General features: G+C 34.5%; 3 protein-coding genes across 4 annotated transcripts; all 3 read left to right on the forward strand.

Moving 5' to 3' along the window:
• The first annotated feature begins 168 nt into the window (after positions 1–168).
• Positions 169–1639, forward strand: LOC142972513 (uncharacterized). Its single transcript, XM_076113721.1, has 2 exons — positions 169–457; positions 1528–1639. The coding sequence occupies exons 1-2, from the start codon at positions 212–214 to the stop codon at positions 1585–1587; spliced, it is 306 nt and encodes a 101-aa protein (XP_075969836.1). The 5' UTR covers positions 169–211; the 3' UTR covers positions 1588–1639.
• Positions 1640–2845: 1206 nt separating this feature from the next.
• LOC142972492 (uncharacterized) lies at positions 2846–8686 on the forward strand. Its single transcript, XM_076113683.1, has 6 exons — positions 2846–3197; positions 3732–4548; positions 4668–4728; positions 5528–5581; positions 6742–6819; positions 8512–8686. Exons 2-6 carry the CDS (start codon positions 4414–4416, stop codon positions 8565–8567), a joined length of 384 nt encoding a protein of 127 aa, XP_075969798.1. The 5' UTR covers positions 2846–3197; positions 3732–4413; the 3' UTR covers positions 8568–8686.
• Positions 8687–9626: 940 nt separating this feature from the next.
• On the forward strand, positions 9627–13155 carry LOC142972419 (uncharacterized). Of its 2 annotated transcripts, none has more exons than XM_076113528.1 (4): positions 9627–9924; positions 10856–11231; positions 11515–11854; positions 12764–13155. In XM_076113528.1, the coding sequence occupies exons 1-4, from the start codon at positions 9652–9654 to the stop codon at positions 12777–12779; spliced, it is 1005 nt and encodes a 334-aa protein (XP_075969643.1). In that variant the 5' UTR covers positions 9627–9651; the 3' UTR covers positions 12780–13155. The 2 variants fall into 2 exon arrangements, with proteins under 2 accessions (XP_075969643.1, XP_075969651.1); XM_076113536.1 differs by having other exon boundaries at positions 9628–9924; positions 10856–10928.
• The last annotated feature ends 2859 nt before the right edge of the window (positions 13156–16014 follow it).

Consider the following 16014-nt stretch of genomic DNA (forward strand, 5'->3'; position numbering starts at 1 on the left):
ATGTTTATTTGATACCTGCTTCGGTCACTGCTTTGACCATAGTTACACGGGCGCATAAAAACAAAGGTTGGTAAAATTGTTTTTCAAAAAACGTTCTAAACGGACCTTAATCAAAAACAAAACAAATTGATCGTATCTCACCGATCTTATATATACGAGTAGCAAAACTATTAAAAAAACATTACAACTTGTATTATCCTTATAACCAGTGATGTGGAAGTATCAAGTCTTGTTCGTCGTTCTTTTCTTGCAATGTATTGTTGGGAAAGAAAATACCGTTTACCAAGTATCTGGGGTTGAGCTTGTGGACTTACTCCGAGGGTTCTACCCTAAGGATGGAAGGTTGAAGCTGACTGAAGTGAAGGGAGACCGGAGCAGCCTGTCTGATGGAATATACTTCGAACCCGAAGATGACGCGTTGTCGCCACCTGATGAGCCCAAATACTTGTATTTGAATGTAAGGTTATTTGTGTTCTTACGATTTTTTTGCATTTACTGTTATTGGTTAGCGTGAAGGATTGTAATAGATTTTTGTAAATCAAATCAAATCAAATAATTCATTTGCTCAAATATGGTGTTTAAAGATGATAATACAAGTGAAAGAGCGTATATTCTGCCACCTGTGGCGTGCAAATATTAACAAATTTTATAACAAAGTGTATACTTTGTTATAAAATTTGGACCAGTTTTTAAATAAGGTAAACGCGTACTTCCAAAATATTAAAGTGGCAAGTGATACAATTGACGATTTTGCTCTGTTTTCGATTGTTGATTTTTCGTATGACAAATCAGTCTAAAAATAACTAGAGCGTTTGATTGGATTTCTATTTTTAAAACAATAATTGTTTTTATCAGATAAGTGCGTAACACAAAAAAATATTTTCGCAAACAAAACAATATTTTTCACAAACATCAAAACAAATACATGCGTGTTATTAAAGTAATTATCTTCAATTATTGAACGAGTATGTCGATCAAATGTATCAAATTGAAATATGATAGTGAACAAAAAATCGGAAATAATTTGGTTAAACTGTTCATAGTGGCCTCGACCCTGGTGATTGAAGAGCGTGGAATAATAGCACCAACCACTTGAACTAACGAACTCATGTTCTTTACGCTAATAAAACTAGCTCTTCTAGAACATGCACTAATGCTTTGGCATTTACGTGAACTTCACATTGAAACCAAACTGGTTATGTTGATAATAACGAGAATTCATGTAATTAAATGTGTTGCAAACATATATAATTAAATTGTTATGTGTGAGGCTATAAAAGCTTCTCTTTCACACGTACAATAATAATCATACTACTTTGAATCTACACCTAACACGTTTTTTGGTTTAAAAACAGGTCTCAATATAGAATAACGATGTTCATCTCATATTAAATGATCATGCGAGAGAAGACTCATATTATTTTAATTAAATTATCCTGTAATAATACTACCAAAACTAGTTTTGCACACATTAAGATGTAATTCGATGAATCCATTGTTTTAATAAGATTTTTTTCTCGGTTTCAGGGGCAAGGAAAAAAATCCAGTTTGGATAAAAAACCAGATGGAATCACGACGGGCAATTAGTATTGTTTTGAACAAGTAAAACATCAATAAATAAATAAAATCATGTATTGAATTGGGCAGTTTTATTTTGTACCTCAGCCACCTCTGCAAAGGTCAAACGGAAATGTTCGAAAAATGATATTTTCTTAAAGTTTTATACAGGAAGTTTAAATAAATTACGAACTTCATATTTAATAACATAAACCTATTATTATTTATTTACGTCCTGACATCGATTATAGGCAAAAAGTTCTGATGAGGTCACCGGTATTGTTGATAAATAACCGCTTGTAATAAAAGATGATTGCACCTGCTTAAAGATACCTACCTATTACAATATTCAATATGATTAATGAGAGGTAAACCCACCGCTGAGTTGAGCCCTTATATATAATATATAACACTGTATGAATATGTCACTTTACCTAATAAGCGTCTGTATTACGTAAAGTGACAATAGGAAGCATCGATAAACTAAATTTAATTACGCATATGGTGATTCTATTCACGCACAGCAAATAGTTTACAACATAGTATACAAATTCTCCGAGCTATAATGCTCTATACCACGAACTTACTGGAAAAAAGTTATGATAGCGCGATTTTCTCCACTCGGTGCTATTGAAATCGAGTCTTTGGCATTTAACATGATTTAATAAAAAAATGTTCTTGCGGAAAAAGGTACAAGCGCTGAGGTCGATAGTCGATTAATGTAGGACTATCTAGTTGCGATCGTAAGAAAACTATAACGAAGAAGTTCATTGCGTACTGCAACGAGCAGATAGCAAGACGCTAATAATACTTGAGCAGCAATGGATTCTGACTGATGAACATCAATGTCATATTGTTAGTAGATCATACAGTAATTCAATTATGACGAATGTATTGTGAACCATTGTCGTTTTTTATGAAGCTTTACTTTAAACCGGATGATTGTTTTTACAATACATGATAAACTATGAATCAGTAAGCGACTTTTTATAGCATTGGAAAATACCAAATGGATACTGTGGAAAATTGTATCAATGTTTAAAATCATTGATAAAAAAAAACAATTGGTTATTAGGCATTTAAGAATTTCAATTTAGGGTCTACAATAATTTTCTCTGTAACGAATAAAGTATGCACAAGCCTAATTAATTAGATTCATCGATTTTTACGACTTTTCAATACGTCCTGATTTAATTAAGGAGCCCAATGCATACAGTTTTATTATTAGCACGGCAAATGAACTTAGTCCGTGACTAAAACACACATGTACATATATCGAGGCCCGGTGTCCATCATTTTATAAATCGTGATGTTCTTGAACAAAGACAGTATAAATAAAGCTCACCGATAATACAAATACGCATTTATATTCACCCGCGATGAGTACTCGTAGCAGATTTGTTATTTTATTCTTCCTGATATGTATCGTGTGTTGTTCAGGTTATAAAATTAGTAGCAATGACGACCGAGTAGTTTTAGTGGCCCCGGTTCTAGCGCCTAATAGAAATTCAAGAGCTCAAAGCGAAACCGCAAAAGATTTTCCTGTTCTGATGGTACTGGCAGGTGATGACAAGACTGCTAAAGAAGGCATGAGTGTAACAGATCAAGAATCAGACGACCCACAACCTGTATATGTACAAGTAAGTTCAGTTTTGTATCATAGATTAAATAACTGAGAGACGTGATTATTTTTTTTCAACAATATTAATGTGCATCTTCTAAAGTACTTCAAAAGTATATCAATATATTTTTTCAACGAGTTGAAAGGTCAATAGAAAATACGCAATGGTAGTATCTAAAGGACACTCAATAATTTTAAACACTGTTAGGGTTTCATAGCCAAAGCGTAAAAACGGGACCCTATTACTGAGACTTCGCTTTCTGTCTGTCACCAGGCGGAATCTCTTGAACCGCGATAGTTAGAGGAATGAAATATACACAGATAATGTATTTCTGTTGCCGCTATAACAACAAATAAAATTAAAAGAAATAATAATTAAAGGTCTCCAAAACCACTGAAACGATTATGAGATGGGGTTAGATTCTGGGGTTCTCGGCATTTTACCTACATATTCGGTGAATCTCCAAATGTCTCCGAATGTAAATCTCTGCTTAAACCCCTAGGAATATGATAAGTTATAAATTTTGGTTCACTTTTAATATGTGTGTTTCAGAAACTGAAAAATCAGGGCAACACTTTGAAGCGACGCAGAGCAGTCAAGATTTAATACGTTCGAAGTAAAAACAAAAACTACCTTAAAACTATTTATTGCCAGAACTAATGAGTGTAGTTTGTCATCTCGTTAACATCACTACTTACGACTAAAGATAAAAAAAAATGTAAGCGCAACGACTCTACAGTGCTTTGTCGGTCTGGTACCTTATTAAAAAAGATACACTATTTTAATAAGGTACCGGACCGAATTAACAAATAAGAGCTTTTATGACAAAATTCATAATAATGGAAAATATTCATAAATTGACAGTTGACCTACTCGTGGCGCTTACGACATTTTACACCTTATGTCATTCAAGAGGTCAAATTCGGATAAATTTGACATTTTCAATAATCGCATCTTGAACCCAAATTTAATTACTATTAAAACTTAAGATACACAATTAAACGCTATTAGTTTCAACAATAAAATAAATAAAGAAATATTTGAAAAAAAAACAACATTGTTTTATTTCTAGAAACCATGACGTATGGAAAATTCCCGTAATTTGACGACTATGATACAAGTTCATACGCTGTATGATGTAAAATGCGTTACTAACTGCAATTATAACATTATGTATTGAAGATAAAATCTCTATATGACAGTATAAAAGGCCGTTCGGCCTATTTGAAGGTTTATGAAAAAAATATACCGTGAGAGAACGACAGTGACGCTTGATTCCAAAATGGCTTATAAAATTTATCTAGTTTTATTTGTTGTTTATTTAAGTGTCACTTTAGTTTTTACCAGGGACAACGCAGTGAACCATCAGGTAATATATTTTTTGTTCTTTTTAAAGGCTATTATTAAATTCTAAATCGTGATATGCAATAAATGTACTGTGTTATGTAACAATGTGAATCTTCATTCGTATCTTATTTTATTTTGCAGGAATTTAAAACAGTATTCCAATTATACCAAAGCCGGTTCAAAAGGGACATTCCTGTATTAAGTGAGTATTTTCAACTTTTTGTCGACAATACAAAATGACTAAACTAGCTAAGTAAATAGAATATTACATAATTAAATATAAAGTACAGTTTTTATCCTTTGTAGGGTCTACAATAATATACATTAAATAATTTATATTCCAGTCACATTCGACATACATTAGATCAATCTTAATTATTATTGTACTTGTTTTATCTTGTAAGGAAGCATAATATTTATGAAATATTCACTTGGAAATTGCATATTGCGTTCATAATAGTCGGATTTCCCAAATAAAATGATAATTTTCGTAATTCATACATCGTGTTAAGTCACGGATATTCCATTTGAACAAAGACATATAGTTGAACAATTAAACATATACACAATATAGAGTCCTTCAAGTTGTGTGAGGTCAACTACTACATATCTGAACTAAGTAATTGGCTGTAACTGAAAAGAAGTTCCCATGTTTAGCTTATAAGAGTAAGGGGATGTTTAGTAACACATTTACGGAGATTTGGACGTCATCATTACCAATGTAATTTTTTTAATCAGATTTGTATCCCTGGTAGTCCTAAAAGGAATAATAAAATGTCTTCAAATTATATTACGATCTTGTGAGATGTTCCCGCCTCTAAAGCTTTGCTCGCAAACAGAATTTTATGAAGACCGATTCTTGATGTATACATAATTGAAAAAAGTATGCAAGTGTATAATCAATGTAAGCGGCGTAATAGTTATTTGCACTACTATAAAAAAAAATCGTCGTTGTTACATATAAATGCAAAGCAGTCAAAACATACAATAATACATTTCAGGTCCTGGCAGTGCAGTGAGACAAGTGCAACCAAATGTAGTCGTCATGCCAAGCGGTAAGCCTATCTGTTTAATCGGTCCACTTCCATATACAGACTGTCGATAGCAACTAGTTGGGTCATTGACCTTTGATTGTTTCATCGATGGCAGTAAGCACAGCTTCCATCTTCTCGTTAGGTATTAATTTTCAATTTCTTTAAGTTACCACTAACGACAACCGGCTGGCGATCGACAAAATTTGTATGAAGAAATTATTAATGGACTTTGCATTAATGATCTATTTCCTTCATACAATTTTAAATGTGAAATGTTTGCTGGTGAATAATTATGGTTATATAAAAAAATTGCACAATTAATTCGAAATCACTTTTTTTTAAACCGTGCCCTTCCCATTGCTGGGCAAGGGTCTCCTTCGGAAAACGAGGAGGATTAAGCCTTTAGTCTTCAACGCTGAACGAAGGCGGGTTAAATACTTTGGATTCCATCACGAAATGTTTGATGTAACTACAGAAGCTAAAAAAGTTATAGCCTGCAAAGTAACTTCTAAAAATAAACCTTCATCTGAATACATCACGATGCCATAAGTGACTAAAATAAAAAAGCCTTGTTCCTTTGTGGTTTTCCTATAGGTACTACGAATCAGTCCACGTTTCTGTAGATATCTGTATTATACCTACTTTTATATGTATTGTATTGTGATTCAAAACCACTGATACAAACACATCCTAGACTTAATGCGATTCTGATGACGTCATCGTTATGACTGAAGCGCCAAACACTTTTGAGACGGAGTTCCCAGTACAATGGTTGAATTTTTATTGCAATTTGATGAATGAGATTTTTATTCATGAAACTGGGATACCACAAATATCACCTGCACATGCACGATTGATGCTACGCTGCACAATATTTGAATACTTTTATGTATATTTTCCAATTATAAATGGTCATATTGCACACTTAATAGTGATTACCTCAAATCTTTTCTAAGTATTAAAAATGTTCATGATAAGTTAAATTTAAATATTTCCTCTGCACAACTCTTATGTGCGCAGTTTCCCTCACACAATTTTTTCATAAAAAACTCTTAAAATATCTATTTTTGGCATTTAGAGGGTTAGGGTTGACATTTAAAGTACTTATCTCTCTTATCTTCTAGTTTACCACTGTAGTCTGTACCTTTATTGTTCTACAGCTTTTTGATATTTGATTTCAGTCCCCAACACCTACGGAACATATCCTGGTTCTTCATATGGCGTCAACAGAGCTCCTACTGTAGTTGTCAGCATGCCAAGTATGTTTCTTAATTAATTATTTATCTTATTATTTATAGTACGAATATCTATACTAATATTATAAAGCTGAAGAGTTTGTTTGTTTGTTTGTATGAACGCGCTAATCTCAGGAACTAAAGGTATGATTTGAAGAATTCTTTCAGTGTTAGACAGTCCATTTATCGAGGAAGGTTATAGGCTATACATCATTACGCTACGACCAATAGGAGCAGGGTAGCAATAAAAAATGTTATAAAAAGGGGTAAAATTGTGACCCATTCTCTCTTACGTGAAGCAAGCGAAGTTGCGCGGGTCAGCTAGTATATTCCATTGCTTTTTACCTTCTACGGGAATATACAAACTACTAAGGAGTAATTCTCGATTATTTAGGTATAAAATGTATTCTTACATAATATACCGTAATACGTCTTCTTCTAGCTATTCATTATATTATTAACTGCGTAATTTTTTGCAATATTGACGCAGGTTTATGTTGACTCTGAATTTTTAGTACCTCGACAAAACAATGTTTAATTAAGTATTTGATGATAAGCTCTGCCTAAGTTTGATGTTTAATTAGTCAAATTATTATACACTAGCTGACCCGCGCAACTTCGCTTGCGTCACATAAGTGAGAATGGATCAAAATTTTCCCCGTTTTTGTAACATTTTTTACTGGTACTCTGCTCCTATTGGTCGTAGCGTGATGATATATAACCTATAGCCTTCCTCGATAAATGGGCTATCTAACACTGAAATAATTTTTCAAATCGGACCAGTATAGTAATAAACAAACAAACAAACTCTTCAGCTTTATAATATTAGTATAGATATAATTATTATTTACATTTAAATATGTAAACACACATAATTAATATTCTACCTACAACTACTAGTTTTGACATAAACGATGGAACGCGTTGAACTCGTTTTATTATCTTGTTCGAAACTTTGAAGTTTCGAGATGAATAACCCTTTAATACACCTAGAATAGCATTTATCTTATAAGGTATTAACTTTTACTTTAACATGCTGTATAAAAATAATGTATTCAGTGTCCGAAAACCGCTGAAATCAGGCGGAGTAAATGTACAGGTGCATGTTTTTATACCGCGTAGCAAGACAACGCTATCTACACATCTATCTTACAGTATCGCGATTACAGTCGGTACTGTCGAGTATCGAAATTTTGACAGATAGAATGTACTGCCACAATATTTCCTACGACAACCGTCAGAGGCGCTAATCATATTTTCATACAGAATTCTCGATGACAGTTCGGTTGTCGGTAGTCGATAGTAGTAGAGAATCGAGCTACAGTAAATTACATTCATTTCTCCTGAAATATTTAAAAACAAAAGTAGATACGTAGGTAACACAGCTATAAACATTAAGATTCTGTATGATACTCACCATAATTATGTAGATAGAACTTCATTTCTTTATTTATAAAACTGAAACGACTTATATGTTCAGAAAACGCATTTATCGACAAACACGTTGTCAAACCCGTGTTAATTATATTACCTTAATATTGACATCTATCTTTTTTATTTAACTAATTGCTAATAAAACGTAAGACAGTCACGTTTTACATTTTAATATAAACATGGTTTTTTTAACGACCAGTTCAACTGGAAATTTGACTATTGGGTTTTTAACCTATGGCTTAAGTAATTTATTCAAATCACATAAATGTTTCTCTATTTCAGATGACGTGTACAACACACCAGTAGTTGCTAACCCGTACGGGCCAACAAGATTATAGGCCGGAATGAAATTGAAAACAATTCCATACATTTGTACTTATTGAACATCAAAAACTATTCCATAAAAATGTATTAATCATAAGTCCATCGATTACAAATAAAACAATTTTTCCCCGAACATGTATGATTTTCTCACGCACGGTTTCACAACCATGTAAACTCATGAAGTCGGGTAATTTACCTTTTCCTTGGTAATGATTTAATGAGTATCTGTTCGTAATTATTAGCTGCAATGTCTCAATGATGAGCCTCACGTAATGATACTCGCTCATGCAATAAAACAGCTGTCTGTTCGTACACATAATTTCCGCTTCTCCTCATCTCCGTAGAGACAAGTTAATCACCCACATAAGAGTAATTAACACACGCCTTCAAGAAATGTTTATCACAATTAAGAAAGCACAATTATTGAAAAATGCCACATTGTGTATGTACAATGTTCGATTGAAACTAATCGCTCACGTACTTAGTTAGTTTCATTGTATTCAATCATTTAAATTCCTTAGTCATTGGTTTCCAAGGAACGATTTTTTGTTACAAATATCAAGTGCTGACATGTCATGTCATCTTCAGAATTAATTTGATAACATCTATTTATAAGCAATAACCAATGATCATTGAAAAAAACGAAACTTGTTTACGGAGTGGATCTTAAAGTATTTAACAACAAACCTATCTAGTAATCTTCAACAAAAACATAAAGAACCTGTTCGGAGTTATTATGTATCCAAACGCACGCCGTGTATCCGGTTTAAGGGAATATCCAACTCAATACGTGCACAGACTCCGCAAATTAGCAGGCGTGTATCATCACGTTTTTCTCGCTATGCCACTCATGCTTATCATCTTTTCATTTTTTATGTAAGGTAAATAATATGTGATGCGTGAATATTAATTATTTCGCGTCATATTGGAAACAATCGGAGTTATCCGTTTGTCTGCGGCGTCATCGTGGGAATCGTTCGTTCCGCGAAGTGCTCCCGCCGACTGGCCGGTATAGTAGGCGGTTAGTGACGTCGTGCTCGCAGGAAAATCGCGTCATATAAATAGGTTTGCTTTGTTAGTCCTGCGTCAGTGATCGCTATGGGATACAGTGGTGTGGTGTGCGCTCTTGCGCTGGCGGCGGTGGCGGCGGCGTCGCCGTCCGTCCGAGACAACTCGTTGGATGTTGGCGAGAGAGTAGTCCTCGTCGCGCCGGTGCTTGCCCCCCCGAGGGACTCCAGGACGCACTCGACGGACCGGTCGCGCCAGTTCCCCATACTCGTGCTGTTGGCACAATCGAACCCATCGGACTACGGCCGGCTCGAGCCCGAAGAAAGATCCTTAAAAGGAAACCCGGTGCCCATTTATGTCAAGGTGATTAACTTGTTATTGGTTTCCTTTTTTAAAGATCCCATCGCTTACAAGGTCTTTTTAACTTTATTCTATGAAATAACTGGTTTTTAACTGCAAAACATATTATAAAGTCTACCATAAATATGTATTGAAACGGTTACCATAATTTCAAATTGACGTTATGATATATTATATTCCCTATATTCACAAAACGAACTCTAAATTAAAAAATCTTAATTTTTTACCAATATGTTTATAATATTGCAACAAATGGAGTATTTAGTATTCATAATACATACACAACTTTTTGAGAATTTTATGCTCGGAAAGTGACATGACTTCACATAGAAAGGGAGAGCAAATATTCAACATTTTATTCAGCTCCTAAAAATATAATACTAAAACTTATTTAAGAGTACTGCGTGTCTGCGTTCCCCAAACCTAAATACATCCCTATATTAATTTGGAATATTCGAACCCATAGCTTTTGCTTAGTGCTAAATTCGATACTAATATACCTATATTACATCGACTATAGTCTTAATTTCGTCTTGATTATTGACTGAATTAGAAGTCATCATTAGAGACTGGTAATTTTCAGTAGGTATGCACACGACAGACAACGTGATCGTAAATTAATATGAATCTTTGATAATATCGGAGTATAAACAACTTGTTACATATCGTTGGACAACTTAATTAAACACGGATTCAAAATAAAAATCAACTTGAAAATGTGATAATAAGAACCTATTTTTTAAATTGGTTAATTGAGACTTTAATTTCACTTAGAATCAAGCAGTGTTACAGAAATTTTCTGAAACTTTTGCTTTCCAATACGAGTAATATACTAAATGCAATGACATGCAAAACATGTCATGAAATAGGATACAAGAGCAATCAAGTGTTTTCAAATTGATATCCACCTAACACCTGTTTTTTTTCTGTACAGAAACTTGAAGACCAAGATGTACCAACTGCACACAACAGGCAGAAGCGCCACTTGCTGAAGAAGAAACTCTTAGGTATTGGCGGAGGAGGCCTCGCCTTCGGTGGAGGTTTCAGCCTCGGCGGAGGCGGCGGTGGATATGACGGGGGTCACGGAGGAGGCTACGGGGGCGGTTACGGAGGAGGCGGTGGGGGAGGCGGGGGCGGAGGCGGCGGGGGAGGCTTTGGCGGCGGCGGAGGAGGAGGCTATGGCGGAGGCTACGGTGGCGGCTATGGCGGAGGCAACGGTGGCGGCTACGGGGGAGGCCACGGTGGAGGCTACAATGTTGGCCACGAAGAACCCTCCAAAACAATCATTATAAAAGTTGTTAAAGAGCATGGTAATGCACTGCACAGCTTACTAGCACACCTACTCACGGCTTTATGTGTTCCTTAATCCTATTGTGATGCTTTCCCCTGTAAATGTTTGTAGTTAATGCAAAATCCCTGTAATGCGTTGTGTTAAAGCGAACGGCTTCGTAGTTTTTTGTAGTATTTACATAATATATTTTAGATTTGTTTGTTTTAGTTTGTCAATTTAACATAGTTTGCACGTTTGATATGTACTGAGAACTTATTCCTGTTGAGGTCTCGGCAGGCTTGTTAAAATTGTTGTGTTTACAGGTCACCACGGGCATAGTGGTGGGTATGACGGCGGATACAATGGGGGATACAACGGAGGTCACGGAGGTGGGAGTGGTTACGGAGGAGGCGGTGGATACGGCGGCGGGGGTGGCGGAGGCGGCGGCGGCGGTGGTGGCGGCGGCGGCGGTGGTTACGGCGGCGGCTACGGGGGTGGTTTTGGCGGAGGTTACGGCGGAGGACCAAGTCAAGGCGGCTACGGCGGCGGCCCCAGCCACGGCGGCGGGTGCGGCGGAGGCTGCGGCGGTAACTACGGCGGAGGCAACGGCTATTCGTCATCCTCTGCTTCAGCTTCTGCGTCCGCAAGCGCGTCTTCCAGCGGGTAAGACTTACTTTATTTTGACTTAATTTTTCTATTTTAATTAAAGATTTTTTAAATCCTCACTCACTAAAAATGAATATCTAATAAACTAAGAATATCCTAACTTAGCATAAACAGATCTGAGTATGTCAGTCGCAAAAACTTATATTAAAATGTTCTAGAGTATCGTACAGAAAGTCCAATTGATCATTTAGTAAGAGTTGCGCAATTGTTTTATATTAAATCGACCTGAGACAATGTCTGACATTGAAGTTCATTGCACTCTCGTATTTTCTTTCATAAATATTCTACTCTATACCGAAATATACAAAACTTACTTTAAAATAATTCCATTTCTTGTCCCATTACAAAAACGTTGGAAACTCGAGGTGTAATTATATCCATCTTTTTAAATTCAGCTCTTAAGATGAGCTTAGTAATTAACGAACTATATGATGGATCCATTAATCATTTAGCAAAAAATAAAGCTTTGTTGCTAAGATACTTCTTGCTTCGTTTCTTTCTTCTTGTAATTATGACGTTCCATTCAACGAGTTAATGCATTGGGCAACCGAAAAAAGTTTAGTTCAGTATTTCATGTTTTTAGATTGCAGTCGTTACAGATAACTGACAATTCTAGTTAATCTTTGTAAATTATATATTATTTATTATTTTGCACAAAGTTTTACAAAGTAATGGTTTTACCTCCGGTTTTTAAGGTACATTTAAAGGTAGTTTATCTTTACAATAGCGTTAAAAATTATATAAAAAACCGGACATTAGTCCTCTAGAAATGGCTGCTATGCATTCGCATATTCAGTGAGAAATTAAGAAAGTTTAACGTTTGTTTTCTCTATGAAAGGTTACCAAATAGATTACATAAGATTAATTTTTACTAACGAATGCTAAAGGAATTAATGTTCTTTACAGGTACGGTAAGAAGTAACTCGTAACTCAGTGTAGAGTGTCCTCGAAGTGCAACGAACAAGCTGTGATTATGGTGGCCGGACGATTATCGCAACACACCAAATAGCATTATCTATTAATTACATACTATGACTACCGTACACGTGGAAAACAATACGGAGAAACTCAGCATACATTGCGTTACCGATCTAAACAAAACTTGAGAAGTTAATGTAGATTGCCAGTATTGTACATACAATGCTTGTAAATTTACTCATTTGGTCACTTTCTTTAAAGAAATATTTTTAAAGCGTTTATCGTTTTTACGTTTACGGTACACATAGTTTGGTTTTCGCCAACAAATTATTGTTATAGTGCCTACTTGTATTTTGATATAAAGTTTTTTTTACACACAACTGGTTTTTATTGATTTATCGATTTTGATCAAATAATTTGCAATGAAGAAAACAGATTTTCATGATTAAAGTTACTGAAGTCGAATGAAGATCCATGAGTTCAAATTTTAGTCATAGAAAATAGTAGTCTTTTACTATCTTACCTAAGCAAATCATTTTTGAACCCAATTGCACTAACGTCAAAGACAATAGGTATATCAAAACTAAAAAAAAATGTGGAAAAGAAACAGAAAATTTGATAGTAATAAGATTCAAATTAATGGTTTTTTTATACAGCCAACAATCGTACAATAATAATGATTATACCTAACACGATTAATGATACAAAGTAAACAATAACCAGATAATATCACTAGATGTAGTGTCTTCCTCATCAGATAAACTTCACATTGGTTACCAAAGTAAGTAAGTATGTATAGACCTACGTCATCATAATCCATACTCTTCATGTTATAATAATCATACCCTTCTCATTACTTTATTAAATCTAGTCGTATGGGTATAATACGACTAAATTTAATGAAGCGAAGAATTGAGTGAATGCGAAGTTAACTCAATGCTTTCACGTTTTAATTAAAAAAAATTGCAGTATGCCTTTTATTTTTATTTATTTCTTTATAACTAGCAACATGACTATGCGGCCAACTTGTATTCCAGAATGAAGTATCACAACTTTAAAAATTGTTTTCACTTCCCCAAAGATAGTCAGACCGTCTAAAAACTCAGTTATAGAGCAAAATAAAGAGATAGGAAAGGTACAGAAGAAAATGTATTTACATTAACACAACAGTCTTTCATGTATATGAGTACGTACATAATAATAATATATTTGATCGAACATACATTCATGCTCATAACTTTTTGTTACACACCAGACACTAACAAAAACATGCGTTTAAAAGAAGTAAATTATAAAAAAATCACTAGTTTTTGTGTTCACTATCATGATCAGAGATACACACATACATCACGTTTTAACTTCGTACTTAGTAAACAATTGTTGCTTCCTCATCACTCCACTTGAACAAAGCTCTTCAGAAATATTCATACATCAAACTTTATTACGTTAAAATTAAATTTTACTTAAAATAATCTTTGTAAGCTTAAAATAAACGGATATTCTTTAAAATTTCATAAGATTACGCAATGTTTTGTTTGTGATATTTGTTTCAAGTAAGCTTTACTATAAGACAGATTATTGAGAGTAAGGGATTTGGAGTCGTATACCTACAAAAAAAGCTTACATCGTATTTATTATATGCTAAATAAATATATGATTAGATTAAGCATATTTTGACTGAATCTGATGACAAGGTTTTGTTCTTGTTCTCGTAAATTGTCATATGAATATACGCGAGCAAGAAAGCCTCGCCGATAATATTGCACAATATACCGTAATGCACATAGATTAGAACCTCCTAGTGGGAAAAGCGAATATGTATAGCATGTAGGTACCTTCTAACTAGTTTTAAGAACTGAAGATTCCATCACATTTTCAAGAAAATATTCTATTCAAATACAGGAAATATTCACACCCGGATGACGTACAAGTGTTAATCTGACCTCATAATTAATTGCTACACCTGATACCTACGATCTATAAATATTTCCCAGTAAATTCTATGCGAAGTAAACAAGATTATCTTATTGTTATACTGACCAGAAACCACAGAAGCGCGGGGAAAACCAAGCGGAAGATACCCGAATAAAAAATATAACATTATAAAAAGAACATTGATACTGATTAATTGTTCTTTTTATATGAGAATTCACGTTTATTTTAAAATATTTTTATAAGTTATACGACAAAGATGTTTTTCTATGAATGTTTAAAGTATTATAGTTAGGCTTGTCGAAAGTTCGTTAACAAACTTATTACTACTTTTGTTGCCCGCCCCGTGATGAAAATCAAAGTAGAAATCACTTAGTATAAAGACGTACGTAAACAAATACATAAACCAAATATCAATCGTAAAGTCGCCTTTTAACATATTTTGATGATAGTGTAACTGTCTATTGCCTTGGTTTTTTTTTTATTTTTTTACCCATTTATATCCTACCGCAGGGCAAGGGAGGCCTCACGCGATGAGGCCTTGAGTTTCATTACCAGGCTTAAAAGATTCCGACACCATTTTACTTGTAAAATATAGGAACGGGTGAAACACAGCATTTCTTATCGTCTTTTGCCTAGCCTTTTTTCCAAACTATGTTCGAGTCGACTTTCAATCTCGTCGATGCAGCTGAATATCAGTGTTTTACATAGAGGGACTGCCTATCTGATCTCGACAACCCAGTTACCTGGGTTTGAACTATATATCCTTAGCCGAGACCCACAATTTAAAGTGCCTTCCGAATCACGGAGGCACTCGATATGTATAAAATGGTCACCCATCCACAGAACAACCTCGGTAAGCGTAGTTAGTAGAGATCGATCCCGACGGCTGTTGTTAACTGAGCCATGAGCTCCTCGAGCATTTCCTATTGAACTATCGTAAATTTGCAATGACGTTGATCTTATTCTGTTTCTTAGATTGCATTGATCATAATTACGTACGATGAACGTAATTGACAACAATGAGGATCTTAGCATAGAATGACATAACTAAGAAACTGGTTTAGAAGTATAGTAAATACTTGTAATAAGATTGCACATTATAACAATTATACTAAACACTATGATTCCGCATTTAAATACCATAAAGTATTGTAATTAAATACAAACGTATATACTTACAGCTACTAATACAATAATCACTTATTTGTTTACACAACACACCTTGCACCTTAGAAGAGGTTTTTAAATTGCCTCAGCTGTAAAACTACTTTATTTAGCAAGGCGTTGAAAGAATACCCAAAATA

This window comes from Anticarsia gemmatalis, chromosome 1 (genome assembly GCF_050436995.1).
Source record: "Anticarsia gemmatalis isolate Benzon Research Colony breed Stoneville strain chromosome 1, ilAntGemm2 primary, whole genome shotgun sequence".
In the NCBI taxonomy this organism is placed as follows: domain Eukaryota; kingdom Metazoa; phylum Arthropoda; class Insecta; order Lepidoptera; family Erebidae; genus Anticarsia; species Anticarsia gemmatalis.

Bases quoted from the DNA above. Each gene is read 5' to 3' on its own strand.
- LOC142972492 (XM_076113683.1), top strand. From the start codon at position 4,414: ATGAAAAAAATATACCGTGAGAGAACGACAGTGACGCTTGATTCCAAA. The intron at 4,549-4,667 runs GTAATATATTTT...TTTATTTTGCAG, and splicing joins ACAACGCAGTGAACCATCAG to GAATTTAAAACAGTATTCCA. The intron at 6,820-8,511 runs GTATGTTTCTTA...TCTCTATTTCAG, and splicing joins TGTAGTTGTCAGCATGCCAA to ATGACGTGTACAACACACCA.
- LOC142972513 (XM_076113721.1), top strand. From the start codon at position 212: ATGTGGAAGTATCAAGTCTTGTTCGTCGTTCTTTTCTTGCAATGTATT. The intron at 458-1,527 runs GTAAGGTTATTT...TCTCGGTTTCAG, and splicing joins CCAAATACTTGTATTTGAAT to GGGCAAGGAAAAAAATCCAG.
- LOC142972419 (XM_076113528.1), top strand. From the start codon at position 9,652: ATGGGATACAGTGGTGTGGTGTGCGCTCTTGCGCTGGCGGCGGTGGCG. The intron at 9,925-10,855 runs GTGATTAACTTG...TTTTCTGTACAG, and splicing joins CGGTGCCCATTTATGTCAAG to AAACTTGAAGACCAAGATGT. The intron at 11,232-11,514 runs GTAATGCACTGC...TTGTGTTTACAG, and splicing joins AAAAGTTGTTAAAGAGCATG to GTCACCACGGGCATAGTGGT.